The 16,874-nt window shown below is 36.9% G+C and overlaps 1 protein-coding gene across 1 annotated transcript; it reads right to left on the minus strand.

The window, feature by feature from the left end:
- Window positions 1-1,600: 1,600 nt before the first annotated feature.
- Window positions 1,601-13,901, minus strand: LOC149835270 (uncharacterized). The gene is made up of 4 exons (XM_090009551.1): window positions 13,673-13,901; window positions 12,176-12,658; window positions 11,866-12,013; window positions 1,601-1,709 (listed from the first exon to the last, which is right to left on the minus strand). Exons 1-4 carry the CDS (start codon window positions 13,899-13,901, stop codon window positions 1,601-1,603), a joined length of 969 nt encoding a protein of 322 aa, XP_089865677.1.
- Between the last annotated feature and the right edge of the window lie 2,973 nt (window positions 13,902-16,874).

Below are 16,874 nucleotides of genomic sequence, written 5' to 3' on the forward strand. Positions count from 1 at the left end.
TTACTCGCAACAATGCCATCTTCCATCAAATTTTGGTTGCTTTCAATATGCTCATCCATTGCATCTTGGCTGATGTGTACACAATTCTGCGCCTCTGCTCCCATGTTATCCACCCCATTCAGCTACCTTCTCTTCCTCAAGAACCTAGTTGATCTCTATGTTCTCCTATTTTTATGTTCGGCCCTTTGTTTTGGGTCTGTTGTTGTTTTTTTGTTTTTGTGGGCTCAACTTTTTGTTGATTCCCTGCCTTAGTAATGTTGATCTCTCTCTCTCTCTCTCTCTCTCTCTCTCTCTCTCTCTCTCTCTCTCTCTCTCTCTCTCTCCAAACATATATTGTGGTGTCGGAATTTCAAAAAAAAGTATTAGAAACACTACAAGAAAAACATGGATTGGTGACAGACGATATCTGATGCTAATCTGTTGCTAAACATTTTAGCGACGGATTGACGATGGATTAGCGTCGGATATCATCCATCGTAATTTCATGGTCGCTAATTAGCGGCAAAACTTATCTATCGCTACTTTCATCACTAATTTGCGACGGATTAGCAAATGTCATATTCCGTTGCGAGCCCATCGTTAAATAAGCACTGATTTGGTTTTGCGATCGATTATATTTCGTCGCTATTTTAGCGATGAAATACATTATATCGCAAACCATCAAAAATCCATCATTGAATATTAGCGATGAATATTATCCGTCACTAATTCATCGTAAAATTAAAATAAAAATAAAAAAATGAACTCAAACGGATCTGAAATGATGTCTGTCTACTGAGAAATAGCAGCTTTTGGAGAATCAATTATAGATGTAGTGGCGCTGGCACAAAAAAAGAAAAAAAAAATGAACTCAGAGTGCTAATGGGAATGACATCTATCCAAGATGACACTCATTACCGAAAAGTAAAACTCATACAAAAACTTAGGGGTGGCAAAACCTGACACGACCCAACCAACCCGCCTCTTAGGTGGGTTCGGGTTTGGCTTAAACTAACCCGTTTAATAAACGGGTCGACCCTCCTAACCCATTTATTAAATGGGTCGGGTTCGTGTTAGGGGTATGCCAACCCGGCTGACCTAATTAATAAATGGGTTAGGCGAGCGGGTCAACTCGTTTACCCAAACCCGACCCGCCAACCCGCCTGCCAACTCATTTACTTGACCCCGACCCGCCCGCCAACCTGTTTACCCAACCCAACTCGTTTATTAAACGGGTTGGCGGGTCGTGTCGGGTTACCTGTTTAATAAATGGGTCAGGTTCATGTTTGCCACAGCCGACCCGTTTATTAAATGGGTCAGGTTCGGGTTGAGGTATGCTGACCCGCCAACCCGACTCAATTATCACCCCTACTAAAACTGCACCTGTATTGTCATATTATAGATGCTTATGCACAGGCCTCACTATTTTCCTCACATGAAAATATTTATTTAACACATCCGTTTGAAATTGAAGAAATTGGCTATCTACTGTCTCTAGAAAAGTTAGGATAAGAAAATCAAAGACTACAAATGTCACATAATAGCTGGAAGTCTATGTCACACAGATAGATTTTATCACCCCCCCCCCCCCCCCCGTTAAATACCAGTCATATCGAAAACATCACAAGAATGGTTGTATCCCCATATCTGAAGCCTTATCCATGTGACAGTTGGTCGCATTTGCATTAGTGGCAAGACCACCTAAGTTGGCAATTCCAAGTCTATTACATCTACAAAATGCAGAAAGCAAATATGACCCATGTCAAGAGGAGAATCCGGCTAACATGTACTCTTTTATGTGCCAATAGAGAATCATGTGCAACAAAACAAAGCAATAGAAGGGCTTTAGAAGCATCCAATATTTATTTGACAGGAATCAAATGTTCACTAGCAAATAAAGCACGGTTAATGAATTACCATCACTGACAAACCCATAATATGAAACAGTCATTTCAAAGTGTATTGCACCAGTCTCTATCCACTTTATAGCAAAAACATCTGTAGTCGTCAAGCCCCCCTTACATAGCAAAGAAAGAGAAGTAAAAAAATCAATTTAAGGAAAGCATACTCATTAGTTTTGAAGAGAAACAATCTAATGAGACACTTCAGGATAGGCAGATAAACAATAATATGGAAAAGGATAGTTCCCTATTTTTCAAGTATTTCTCACAATGGAAAGAACCATCAGAATCAATGGCACACCAACTAACTGTATGGGTTTGAAGGAGATGAGTTTTCAAATGGCAGTTGAATTATAACCTTAATGGTTATTCTTATATGGTCAAGAAACCAAACAATGTTAAAGAATCTATAAAAGTCATGTTTAGTGATTACAAGCAATAATCAAGATAATAGTCAAACAATCTGATGGTAAAAATGTATGCTTAAGGAAATAAGGAAATGCAAAAGCACAACGAAAGGAGGGCAGAGACCCCAAATCAATAATAGCAATTAATATACAAAAAAAAAAAGTCTTTATTGGTCTCCTTTTCATACTTCCCCCAACATGTACTATGTTCCCCTTTTTTATCATTATTGTTTAAGGTCTAAAAGTGACATGCACAAACCATCTCAGACAACATTTCTTGATTATCTCTCTCTTCTTCACTTTTTAATTTTGAAAAGCAAAGGAAACTTTGTATCAAAATGAATTGGACAGATTGTCAAGGTGCAACTCAAACATCTATCTTCACATATGCATTTCTACCACAAATTGTATATCTAATAATTTCTTTGTTACTTGCCACTACAGTATACTTCAAATTCTCATATTATAGAAAACACCTAGTTAATTGAAGCAACCAATTGACGTACGACATGCAACAATAGAATTATTACTGAATCCAATGTTTTCATCATCTAATACTTTTAAAATCATAGTTGCCAATGTCACTCTCGACAAGGTTTTTCTTGGAAGTTTTTTTTTAAAAAAAAAAATCTTAGAAAATTCTCAAGAAAATATCAAAAGTTTTAAATTTTCAACTGCCAGAAAATTCTCAAGAAAATGCTCAGCCCATATCGACCCACCGAAAGAACTCAGTCGGTGTCGATCTGCCATAGAGCGAGTGGCAGGGACAAAGCCCTCTGCCGAAAGGGGGTGCATGGTAGGGGCTGAGGGGTACCGAGGTCATCGGGGGTGCATGAAGGTCGTCAGCGGCTTTGATTGTTGGCGACTACTCAGAAGAGGAAGAAGATGGGAGGCAAAGAGGAGATCGAAAGTGGCCTGCGATTACACAAAGAGGGAGCTCACCAAAGGTGGCGGGACGGGGTCGGTCGCCCGAAGAGGAGGCACCGACGAAGCTTTCTGAGCAGCAACAATAGTGGTCGGGGCGACGAGAGGATGTCGGGCATCATCGGCACATGTAAGGAGATGAGGAATAAAGGCAATAGAGAAAGAGAGAGACGGCGACGGGGAGGTCATCGGCGTTGTCACCAACAGCTCTCCATGTCGGCAGCCGTAGGGGGAACAGTAGAAGCCGGAGAGGAGGAGAGGGGCGAGCAGGGGAGGAGAGAGAAATGGGGTGCAGGGAGAGACAGAGAGCATGAGAGAGAGAGGGATCTAGGGGGTTACCTAAATGAGTACGGTGTCAGGGCTCCAACGATGCTGCGAGGACCGGTGGCATGAAGGGGAGGTTGTCGGCAGAGAAGGGGAGATGGGTCGTGTGGCGCAGAGGAGAAGGAGAGACGAGGGAGGAGAGAGGCGCGGCGCTGAGAGCCCACCCTCACCTACAACGATGCTCTTAAAGGGCTTGGGGTGGCGATATTTGGGGAAAACGAGATGAGAATTTTGTGCCCTAAATGGGCAGTTTTAAATTGAAAAATAGTGAAGGATTAGCGATGGAAAATTTCAGTCTCAAAATCCGTCACTAATTAGCCACGAAAAAAAAATTGTCGCAAAGTTGCGACGGAGTTTGTGATGAAATATTTTCGTTGCTAATTAGCAACGGATTTTAAGACATAAATTTTTCATCTTTAATTCCGCAGCTAATTCTAATTTTAGGGATGACTAGTTTTCTCTAGCTAATCCGTTGTAAATTTGCTACGAAAATAATCTGTCGTAAATTGTCATCGCTAATTAACGTTTTTCTTGTAGTGAAATGTCTAGTACACACTCTGGTTCTTATATTATATTTTCAATTCTCACATTCGAGTGACCTTTATATATATATATATATAAAGTGATGATAGAGTACTACAAGAGCACCTACATCCACAGTAAAAACAATAAGTGCAAGCTGCAACTTATCCAACAGATCTTATAGATGTATTCTGCATAGTTTGTTTGTCAGGAATTATATCTAAAAACATGTTTGTCATAAAATTTGGATAAATGTGGACTATTGATCTTTGAAGATTTTAAAAATCTAGATATGCATCGTAACCGCATGATCCAAAGCTTGTTTCAAATGAAAAAAAAAGGTTGGATCAAAACACTTGAACGCCATTCCTTTTTTTCACTCTGTACATATCCTCATACCAAACGTACCCCTGTTTTATGACCTCGTAACATAGTCTCTTCGGCTCTTACTACACACGTGCCCCCATGCAAGTGCAGTGTCCACTTATATACTATTGTTAATGGAACATTACACAAAAATGAAATATCCTTGTGACAGAGATTGCCAATGCTTATACTACATACTGGAACACACTATGCATCTATGCAGGGCATTGACTCACCAACAGACTTTACTTTATCTATGCTAAATCCATCCATTCTCCTTCAAATCCTAGGAATCCTATTTACCATATTAATGAAGGTTCCATTTTCTTGATGCAGTTCGAATGTGGTAGCTGGATTGGTAGAGTTATACTATTTCAGTTCTCAACCATGGAGTCGCTAGCCCCTACCCCCACCCTGGAGTCACCTAGTAGGTTAGCAGGATGCCCGAAGGCCCCGGTTGCCATGAGCTCGATTCACCTTGGGCATGGCAGGTATGAAGCAGGAATGCAGTCGCACCGGGTTCAATACTATAGGGTGGGACCAATTGGGGCTCCATCTCGGTGATGCATCCCATTTCCATCTTCGAAAGGAAATCCAAGTTCATATCAAGCTACTCTCCACTTAACCAAAACACACCTTAAAGAGGCGTTTGAGTGCACCCACTAGCGCAAGTTGGTGTACTGTATTCTGCTCCACAACGCAATATCAAGAACCTGTCCTAATTTTCTGGAACAATGTGTGTGTAATACCAAGACCATCTAAGCTGCCCCAATCCTTTTCAAAACAGCATGCAAAGTAAATTCAAAGTAAAGAGGAGTTTGCTCAATGGATCGAGTTAGGTTTCTAGCCATCTAACAATTTGGCATAGATGGAATAATGGAATTCAATGTACATCTTATGTTTCCAAAGGCTTACGGGAGTCTGGCTGGTTTTAACAGTGTCCAAGCCTATGCAAGCAACTCTGAGATTGATGCTTATCAGCATCTAATAGGAGTCTAGGAAAGAATGTCCTCTTTTTTTTCAGAGCTTTTGTGTTAGAAAGCTAAAGTGCCACAGTACATTTATTAGAATTGCTTTCATGCAGTGATACTGTTGAACAGTACCTGCCTGACAGTTTCCGATCTGATGTTCGATTCTTCAGATATGTGTGAGATGGACGGCTTCCAGATCATCACCGTACTACAATGCCACTGCATAAAAGCATCTCTGAGTTTTTTTATATGTATGCCTTTCTTTTTAATAAATTAAAGAAAGCAAAGGAGGGCACAACTACAAATAACTGATATGTTGGAATCCCGTCCAAATACAGCATTATGGCTTAGTGCACAAAGTTGTTCCCTTGTAGGTAGGATGTGAATGACGTCTCTCGCCTCACTTTTATTCCCAACACAGTCTTCTTAGCCACCTTTACTATTCCATCCTTCTTGGACAAGTTTGTCATTATCTCTAATAAATGATACTTAATTACTTATAACTAAGGGTGTCAACACTGTCAACAAGTTCGGTTTGGTTTGGACCCAGGTGGAAGCAAACCCAGATCTCATATAAGGACTATATGAAATATACCCTGTAAAATAATATTTTTTTATTTTTTCTACATTGAGAAAATTTGGATCTTAGTCGAAGCTCGGGTTGGGCCCAGGTCTGGTATAAAATTTCACAAACCATACCCGGCTTCATATATTAATCAGACCCTTTTATTCTGACCCGGATTCTAATCGGACCTCCTTGTTTATCACCAAACCCTGACCCTATAGGGTTTGATACAGGTCAGGTTCGGGTCAAACCCGACCCATTGACAATCCTTCTTATAAGCCCCAAGACCACAGTAATTATAAAAGAGCTTAGTTCCATAGCAAATGATAATTTGACAGTAATTTCCCTTACAATAAATAACAGGATGGTTAACATTTAGTATTCCCTATTTCTCAGCCACCTTTGTATATAACACCATCTTGGACAATGGACACATACGTATAACTGCTGATACTTGTCCCTCCACATTCAGTCATTCAGCAAATTCGACAAGATCCTAGCAAGGATCTGTCGATCGCAGGAGCAGTTAGTGCATGTCACCTTGTGTTGGGACGTTGCAAGTTCGAATCCCGATGGTATGATTGTAATAACTGGTAGGGGTCTGCCTTACCCCAGCTTTCTCTGTCAAAAAAAAATATTCCGAGTATATAACTGTAGTTTCACTGAGATTTCTCAAGATGGTATATTTTCCATACTATGCTGATTCTTCCAAAAATATCAGACTTGCCTTTTATCGTGGCATAATTTCCATAGTATGCTACACCCCGCAAAATCTCAGAGATCTGAATTTGTAACAAGATTATCTTGATATGTCAAAGGTCAAATAGAAACTCAAAATTCGCCCTTTGTTTTTTTGTTTCCCTTTGCCAAGATTTTTTCAAGGTTTCCGTGTGAAAAGCAACTCCCTAAGAATCCGTCGAAATAATGACTAATATTCCCTGAAAATGATATTTGTGATGTGGATGTAGATTAAATCTACTAATTCACCTTCATATCAGTAATGCAACATATAAGATCTGCCACCCCTCACTTTCAAATTGAGTTGTTAGCACATATGAAGGCATCATGAGAACTTGACAGATTAACAGAAGAATGTAATAGGGGGATACCCACTAAAAGATCCAAAAATATGCAAAGATGAATCCCACTCAATAGGCAATCCACTAGTTTCTCTGTCGCTCTCTTTTGTTTCTAGTGCAGAGGATATATGTTTATCCCGTTCAGCCGTCCCAAAAAAACTTTTCTGATTCTGCTATTCCACAGAATCTAAGCAAAGGCAGTCCTCTTATTACTTGAGTTCTTTGTGCCTACTAATGCGAATCAATGAATCCTAAGAGAGAATATCACGACAGCCATGCTGACGCAGTATGCCAAAGTTACCATTTGATGACGATTTGGCCTCAAATTCTCCTAATGGAATATTTAATTTGATCACCATTGCAAATACACCCTCCCACCTTCCATATCTCAATGGCAGTCTTCCACTTGGACGAATTGATCGAACTACAAGAATCATTTCCCATGTTTTTTCCTGCACAAACATGGGAAACCAGTTGCGCGTATTATGATTATGAGTAGGAAGCTGACAATCATGTTGATCACCTAGATACTTTGTGTAGGTTATGGGTTCATTAGTTCCAGAATCTGCACTTATTACACTAAAACACTGAAGAGCTCCCTAGTGGGCAAGGATAACCTAGGGTTTTTACACCAATGATCTAAGTGAGGTGGTTTCCTTGAACACACACTCCCGAAAAGAAAAGCTAGTGGCTTAGGCCTCGTTTGGGTGACAAGGGGCAAAAACCAAGTTTTTAAAAACTTGGTTTTGCTTCTCAACCAGGTTTTTGGCCTTGACAACATGAATTGCTGCATGTCATACAATAGGCTAAGGTACCCATGAAGCTAAAATGACAAAACCTTAACATCATTAAAATCACGAGCTCACACTTTCACCAGATTCCAAGTGGTTTTCTTCAGAGAAGCATACAAGACTCTTCAATAGCTTTCACTACAATTTAGTGAGATAATCACATGCTCCTCCAATTTTTCATTCAAGAATTGACAACTGCCAAAGAAGGAAAAAGTAACAAGAAAAATGAATAAAAGGTTCTTCTAAGGATCACTTGCGGTAGCTAACTTTATCAAAGAGTTGCTTCCGCAATGGAAATTCATTACCGAGCGAGTCGGCCGCTGGTTAATGTCTGGAAGTGTTTAGATTCTGACAGTGTATGTGCCGTCTAAAACTCATTCATGTTTAGCTTTTATTTTTTTCTTTTTGTTCTGAAAAGGGTAGTTGCTGTCTAGATGAACTTATTACAATTAATCTTTAAGAAACATAAACAAAAGGCCTCCATATTTTTAACTAAGGCGGATCATTAGTATCTATATTTTGTTTAATTTGTATTGTCATAATTTGTAGGTTCCAGACCATTTAGGGTGTGTTTGACCGCGCTGGATAACATGTGCCTTTTCATCTTTCTACCCTCTCTCTCTCTCTCTCTCTGATTAGGGCTATGATTAGGACTTTGATTAGAGTTTTGATTAGGACTCTAAATAAAAAAATATTAGAGCTTTGATTAGGACTTTTTATAATTAGTTTGATTATGATTTTTCATTGATTTTCTTTTATTAAGGCTTTGGATTAAATATCTTTAATTAGGGATTTTGATATTTAATTTCATTAGGGTTTTTCTTTAATTTTTTTTGATTTATAACCTAAAGAAAGTGCACCCGGCACAAAGACTTGGTCGTGCTGACTCAGTCTATCATACCTACGGTCATCATGCCGGCAGCGTTAAACTCGAAGGGTAGGACCCATGCCCCTGCTACGCATTGGCTTGCACAGAGAGGTCACACCCATGAGAATCGAACCTTGATTGCCTGTGTAGCAGCCAAGGCCCTACCCCACTACGCCAACCCCCATTGAGGCTCTTTTCTTTGATTTGATCGGGGTTTTTTCTTTGCTTTTCTTTGATTAGGGCTATGAATCAAATTTATTAAAAAGAGATTTTTATAATTAATTTGATTAAGGTTTTTCTTTGATTTCTTTGTTTAGGGCTTTGAATCAAATTTTTTTAATTAGGGTTTGTATAGTTAATTTGATTAGGAATTTTCTTGCATTTGATTATAGCTGGTTTTCTCTGATTAGGGTTTGAATTAGACCTTTTATATTTAATTTTATGGTTTATTTATTGTTTCTTTGATTTTATGATTTATTTTTCTTGAAGTTTAGGGTTTTTGGTTTATTTATGATTAATTTTCTTACGTTTTAGGGTTTTATGTTTTATTTATGGTCCATGCATTTGTATATAAAAAAATATGAATTCATACTTTTTCTCAAATATTTGGTACTTGGTTCCAATTTGAGATCCATATTTGGGGATAAAATCCATAATTTTTTGATAAACTTTCATAATTAGATCCAATATGATACCGATTAAAGCATTTATATATCAAAAAAATATCTATTCTTTTTTTTTTTAAATTACCCAAATTTTAAATATTTTTTGGTATTTAGATTCAATCTGAGATCCATATCTAGGGCTAAAATCCATAATAAACATGTTTAACATTTTTTAGTACTTGGATCCAATTGAGAACATATTCAGGGATTAAATTCATAATTCTTTTATAATTTTTCATAATTAGATCTAATATGACACTGATTAAAGCATTTCTATATCAAAAAAATATCAAATCTTATTTTTCTTAAATTATCCAAATTTTAAACATTTCTCGTATTTACATCCAATTCAAGATTCATATCTAGGGCTAAAATTCATAATAAACATGTTAAACTTTTTTGGGTACTTGGATTCAGTTTGAGATCCATATTTGGGGACAAAATCCATAATTGTTTTATTATCTTTTATAATTAGATCTAATATGACACTGATTAAAGCATTTATATATCAAAAAAATATCAATTCTTATTTATTTCTCAAATTACCCACATTTTAAACATTTTTTGGTATTTAGATCCAATCTGAGATCCATATATAAGGCTAAAATCCATGTTAAAATGCTCATATGGTGGGGCAGATTGAGTTATACGATCCAAACCGAAGTTATCTGTCACATTATCCATTTGTCCAAGTTGCCTACACAGTATAAAAATCAAACACCGAACACAAGGAACACAACTTCATATCTAGTTGAAACAAATGTTAGACGTAGTATAGTTGTTACCAAGTTTACCGAAAGCACTACATGACATGGTAAAGCGCGTTTTCTCAAGACGTAAAACATCGTGCTTCAAAAATGTCACGGAAGTGCACTTTTAATTTGGGAATTGTCTTCCCCTGGGAAGCACACTTTCCCTTATAATGGAAATGTGCTTCCTTAAAATGGGAAGCACAATTCCCTCTAATTGAGAAATGTGCTTCCCCTAAATGGGAAGCTCGCTTCACATTTTAGAGAAGCGATCTTCCCATTCTAACCTCATGTTTTGATTTTTTACAAAAAAAAAAAGAATTAAAATTGTAAAACACTTTTTTTAAAGGGTATTATGATAAATGATCTCTATAAAAGAGAAAGTCAAACCCCTATTCAACTCTCTCTCTCTCTCTCTCTCTCTCTCTCTCTCTCTCTCTATATATATATATATATATATATATATATATATATTTATTTATTTATTTATTTATTTATTTATTTATTTATTTGTCTCTCGGTCGCTCTCTTACACTCTTGAGTCTCTCTTCTTCCTCTCTCACTCTCTATCTCCTATTTGTCTCTCACTCGCTCTCTTTTTCTCTCATGCTCTCTGTCTCTTTTCTTCTCTTACTCTCTCGCTCTTTGTTTGTCGCTTGCTCTTTGTCTTGCATGCTTTCTCACTCTCTATGTATTGTTCTTAAATATGATTTTTTAGTTTCAAATTTCGCAATGCATTTCTGATTTGATAAAATTTTGAAATAGCTTTTTTCTTTATTAAAAAACAAAATTAATGTAACTCAGTTGATGAAAATTGTGTTTTTATTACCAATGAATTCTTCTCTTTGCTTTAGTCATTATGAAAAAATCCAAATTTTAAACCTAAAATTAGTCATATTGTTTTTTTTTTCTTGTGATCCTCATTTGCTTTTTGTGTCATATCGAGTATGAATCTTACAAGTTACAACTAAACTTGTTAATTATTTCTTAGAAAACCTTATCTGAAAAATAAAAAATGTGTTTTGAATTTATTTATTATCTTAGCTAAGTGTATTTTATAAAAAGTTGCTTAGCATTTGGATTATTGCCCATAAACTCATGCTTTTGCATTTCACATTCCAATTGAATGTTCTTGAGCTTTAATAGAGGTTTTGTAAATCATGATTAAATTATGTTTTTACTTTTCTGTGCTTAAATATGTAATTTGTTTGTGCACTTAAAAATTTAACCATATCCCCATGTAATCTTTTTGTTTATTGATTTCTCATTTTCTATCTTGCAAGTATCACAATATCAAATTAACATCATTTGATTCATTTTTTAAAAAAGGTATGCTTCTTAATCAATTTTATTACTTTTCTTAATGTATTATTTATTAAATGCTTGCATGCATTTGTTAAATAGTTGCAATAGGAATATGAGTTATGATTTTTTTTATGTATTATTTATTAAATGCTTGTAAGTTGCAATAGGATGCATTTGTTAAATAGTTGCAACAGGAATATGAATGTAAATCTAGAATATACTTTCGTTGGGACAATACCAAACCCTCACGGTTCCTTGAAACTTCTATTCCCAAGAAATATCTGAGAGGACCGAGATCTTTAGTAACAAAATGCGTCTGAAGATGGGCCTTTGTATCTGAAATCTCTTTGGCATTGTTCCCTATCAGTATGATATCATCTACATATACCACCATCACAACAATCCCAGAGCAAGATTTTTTAATAAACAGAGAATGATCTGAGACTGACCTAACAAAGACAAATGCAGACATTATCTCAAAGAGCTTTTGGAACCACGCACGAGGACTTTGTTTAAGACCATAAATGGCCACCTTCAAACTGCACACCTGCTTACACTCGCCCTCAAGCTCGAATCCAGGAGGTTGCTGCATGTAGACTGTTTTCATTAAATCACCATATAAAAAGACATTTTTCACAGCGAGTTGATAAAGGCTCCACCCATAGTGCACATCAACAGATAAGACCAATCGGATGGTGCCAAGATGAGCCACAGGCGAGAAAGTTTCAAAGAAATCAATATCATAAGTCTGAGTATAACCTTTGGCTACCAATCTAGCTTTATACCGCTCAAGGGAGCCATCTGAATTATACTTGATAGTGAAGACCCACTTACAACCAACAATATCTGCATTATTGGGCAGAACAACCAAATCCCATGTACCAAGTGACAATAAAGCATCCATCTCATCTTGCATTGCTTGCTTCCAGCTTAGATCCAAAAGAGCGTGATGATGATTGAAGGGAACAGATGTCGCAGACAACACTGAGATGAAATTTCGCATGTTCCTTCCAAGGTACACATTTGTAACATACTTAGAAATAGGATGAAAAGTGCATTGTCTTTTTCCTTTGCGTAAAGCAATAGGCAAATCATCATCCACAACAGAAGCTTCTAGTTGATCAGGAATACTCACCTCAAGAGAAGGGGAAGATGAAGGCATGCAATCAGGTGGTGATCGATGTGAGTACACCAGTGGAGGGTCCCGATATCGTTGCACAGAAGGATACTCAACAAGAGACTCTTAAGGAGCAAACTCTAAAAGAAATGGAGGAACAGGTAGAGGAAAAGTATCACTTTGACCTACTTGCAATCTGGGAGTAACACTTGAGAAATAAGGAATAGACTCAAAGAACGAGACATCTGCACTAATATACTCCTTTTTGGATATAGGGTCATAACAACAATATCCCTTTTGATTTTTATGATACCCAAAGAAAACACATTTGGTAGACTAAGCAGCCAACTTGTCCCTATTTTGCCTCAATCTATGCACAAACCACACACACCCGAACAGTTTAGGTGGAATATGAAAAAGAAGAGCTTCTGGATGAAGGATTTGGATGGGTATATGATCCCCTACAGAAGATGAAGGCATGCAGTTTATGAGGAACCTAGCAGTTAACACTGTATCTCCCCAATATGATATAGGCATATTAGATTGTAACATTAGGCAATGGGCTATATTTAAAATTTGCCTATGCTTTCATTTGGCCACCCCATTTTGCTGAGAAGTATGGGCACAAGATGTTTGAGGCTCGATCCCACGGTCTTTATAAAATTATAACAAGTCTTTAGTCTTAAATTCAAGAGCATTATCAGTGCGGACAATTTTGATACATGAATAGAATTGAGTTTGTATTTCAATAATCAAAGATTGGAGAATATTTGAAACTTTAGATCTTTCTTTTATTAAGAACAACCAAGACAATCTTGAAAAATCATCCATAATGACCAGATAATAACAACATTTAGACCGACTCAAAATCCGACTAGGACCCCACATATCTACATAAAGAAGATCAAACAATTTTTTATTAGACGGACTCTAACTAGACAGAAAGGAACTTCTGTGGTGTTTGCCAAGTTGATAAGCTTCATATTGTAAGATAGATGATGAAGAAATTTGGGGAATAACTCTGTGAAGTTTAGGTAAGGGAAGATGTCCAAGACGATGATGCCACAGCAAAAGACTAGACGAAGACTCGACTGCAACATGGGCCGCTCCAATTGAATGATGCATATAATAAACACCACCTTCCTCATAACCTCCACCAATCTTATTCCATATCAGCAAGTCTTGAAACATACAACACACAGAATCAAATATCATCCTACAATTTAGTTCCTTGGCAACGCAGCTAACTGACATTAAATTTTGTCGAAAAGAGAGAACATGGAGCACATTTGTCAATTGGAGAGTGGGAGATAATGAAACATTTCCACGACCAACAATAGGGGAGGAACTACCATCAGCTAGAACCATCTTTCGATGATTTGAAATAGGGTTCAAGTTTAAAAAATCATGAGAGTTTTCACACAAGTGTTTAGATGCTCCTGATTCAATTATCCATCTACTACCTTGGCAAGATAAGCCATCACTTGCAGAACATGCAACATCTGCCATGGGAGAGCTTGAACTGGTTGAACGATGAGCAACTAGTTCATCATATTCAGCACAACTACGAGTGATGGTATCCTTTGAAAAGTTAAGTTTGCAGGAGCATCTGTATTGGCGTTGGCAGACTGAGGTTTAGGAGCAACCTTGGATAAAGGAACAGGAAGGCGACCACGTTTGTGAAAGTATCTATCTTCCAAATGACCAAGTCTGTCACAATAGGTACATTGAAATCTGCTTCTACCTCTAGTACCTCGACCATGACCTCTCCCTCTCAGGTTGAACAAAGTACCCCGTCCATGACCAGATGATACAGAAAGAGCAGAAGTCTGGGATTCAGATTGGGACGGAGACAATGACATAGAAAGTCTACTAAGTCGATTGTATACTTCAGCCAAAGTAGGAACATCAGAACTTGTCAGCATCTGGACCTTTGCTACTGAAAATTCTGAGGCTCTGTATTTGTCACAATATAGAGGTCTATAAGCATTCAACCTGTAAAATACAACTTACATTGGTTTCCTGAGAGTATGTATCCCTAAGATTGTCCCACATTTGTTTTGCAGTAGCATAATAAATGAGACTATCAGCAATATGTGGTTGCACACTATTCATAATCCATGACATAACAATGTCATTGTCTTCTTCCCATGTAGCATATTTATCGGTCTTCTCCTTGGGTTCAGATTCTAATAGGATATGCTTCCTGCGATGGCCTGAAACAGACATCATAAAAGTACGAGACCATCTAGTATAATTTGTCTCATCTAATTTTACAGATGATTCATAAGAAAAGGATTTACAAACACTTTGTATTCAGGCAATGACTCTACTTTCTTATCATTGTTTTGAGACTCAGCCATTAAAAAATAGCAAAGAAAAAAAGTGCATTACCAAAAATTTAAGATTTTTTTGGACTGCATCAATTTCAGCTAACTGTGGTAGACTGAACCCTCCACCACGACAGTCAAGATCAGATCCACCAGGCCTAATTTAACAATAACCCACATCCACAACAGAACAGATCAAATCTGCACAGCAATCCACGTCAACTCAGAGACTATTGATCGCTAGCACCATAGCAACATTAACGGCAACAACTCACGTCCACAACAGATCAGATCTGATCTGCAATGAAGACAAATCTGATTCACGCCATGTGACAGGCTCTAATTTACCAATTGCAATTGAATCAACACCAAGATATCAACCAAATCACGATGATCCATCTTCAACAGAATTTGGAGTTTTCATCACCACGACGAGCAACAACAAGATCTGACTTCATATTCAAGTCCCATCACCAGATCATATCCTTTTCATGGTGACAAACCAGACTAAGAATCTGAGGCCAAATCTAATATAGGTCTCCTTTGTCCACATCCACCAGAACCAGTCGATATGCTAGCTTTGAGATGTCGACCAGATCGATTTCAGGATGAAGACGAAGACGCGGGAGACTCTGGCATCCAGAATCAAGAAGAGCTCTGATACCATATTGTGTGAGACGTAAAGAATAATACAATGCCCGAAAAAGTAATTAACATTAGGTATAATCTCCTTTAAATAGAGATTAGCCAAAATAAACTTAATTACAATAAAGACCCAGAAACAATAGGAAATAACAAACTACCCCTTACTACTTTTAAAATAACATAGGCACACGCCTAATACTCCTCAACAAATATGAATTCTAAATTTTACTTGATATATTATTTATTAAATGCTTGCAATAAATATATTTGTTAAATGGTTGTACATTACATATATGATTCAGTTTTTAGATACTCATATTTTATTTTTTTCAATGATCACATAAATATCATATTTTGATAAATTAAAAAATATATAATTATATTTTCGCTTTCTTTTATATTCATATTCGCTTTCCACTTGAATCATAGGTCGTTTATATCTTCATTTCTCCTTTGAATTCTGATTTGCTTTTGGTTCAATTCATAGGTCACTTGTTTGTTTTTGTTATCACTTCCTATAAGATTCCCGGTTCACTTCTAAGTCATCTAAGTTTCCTACTTTCTAAAATTTTGAAAGTGTTGCTTCCCACTTCCTGGACTGACAACTTTGGTTGTTACAGAACATATAAAACATGTATTATGCATGTTATGTTTTATTATTTTGTTCAATCTTGAACAAGCAATTGAACACACCCTTGTCGCTTACACTTTAAAAACATACTTATATATGTAATTTGCTTAATCCAAACAGATGTATTTATCATTACTTATTCAGTTAGAACTAGGGATGCACATTACTTATTCAGTTAGAACTAAGGATGCACAATGAGCCGAGCTAGCTTGGGCTCTACTCGTTTAAGCTCGAACTTGTTCGGGTAGATAAATGAGTCTAGCTTGATCAGGCAATCAAGTTCGTGATTGCTCAGTTGAGCTCGATTTGCATAATAATATAATGCACGGGATATAGTATATGTATATTTTATGTTCACAAATATATCACAACATGCAGCTTTGCTCAGATGGATAAGGTGTTAGCCTTTTATGAAAGAGGTGGGTAGTTCAAAGAACTTAAAATTAACCCTTCAACTTAGTTTGGATTAAAAAAAGTCAGACAATAGAAACATCTTTAACTTCTCTCTTAGTGCTTCCTGGCGCCCCATTTGAGCCCAAATTAGGTACAAAGTGAACTCGCTCTTAACTTATAGATCCACAAGATTAATACCATGCCAGATTCATGGTGTCAATTTTTAGTTCCATTAAACTCATATTCACCCAATGGAATTCATTTTGATGCAAAGCATATACCAGCCAACCACAGTTTATATTTAACATTATTTTAAATGGTTTTCCTTCCAAACAGTAATTT

Source organism: Nuphar pumila, chromosome 6 (assembly GCF_984573655.1).
Source record: "Nuphar pumila chromosome 6, dmNupPumi1.hap1.1, whole genome shotgun sequence".
NCBI classification, from domain to species: domain Eukaryota; kingdom Viridiplantae; phylum Streptophyta; class Magnoliopsida; order Nymphaeales; family Nymphaeaceae; genus Nuphar; species Nuphar pumila.

What these genes read in the sequence shown, in the direction of transcription:
- LOC149835270 (XM_090009551.1), bottom strand. Translation starts at nt 13,901, where the DNA reads ATGGTTCTAGCTGATGGTAGTTCCTCCCCTATTGTTGGTCGTGGAAAT. An exon ending in TGGTGGAGGTTATGAGGAAG is followed by an intron (nt 12,659 to 13,672) that starts GTGGTGTTTATT and finishes TTGCTCCTTAAG; the next exon opens with AGTCTCTTGTTGAGTATCCT. An exon ending in AGCTAGATTGGTAGCCAAAG is followed by an intron (nt 12,014 to 12,175) that starts GTTATACTCAGA and finishes TAATGAAAACAG; the next exon opens with TCTACATGCAGCAACCTCCT.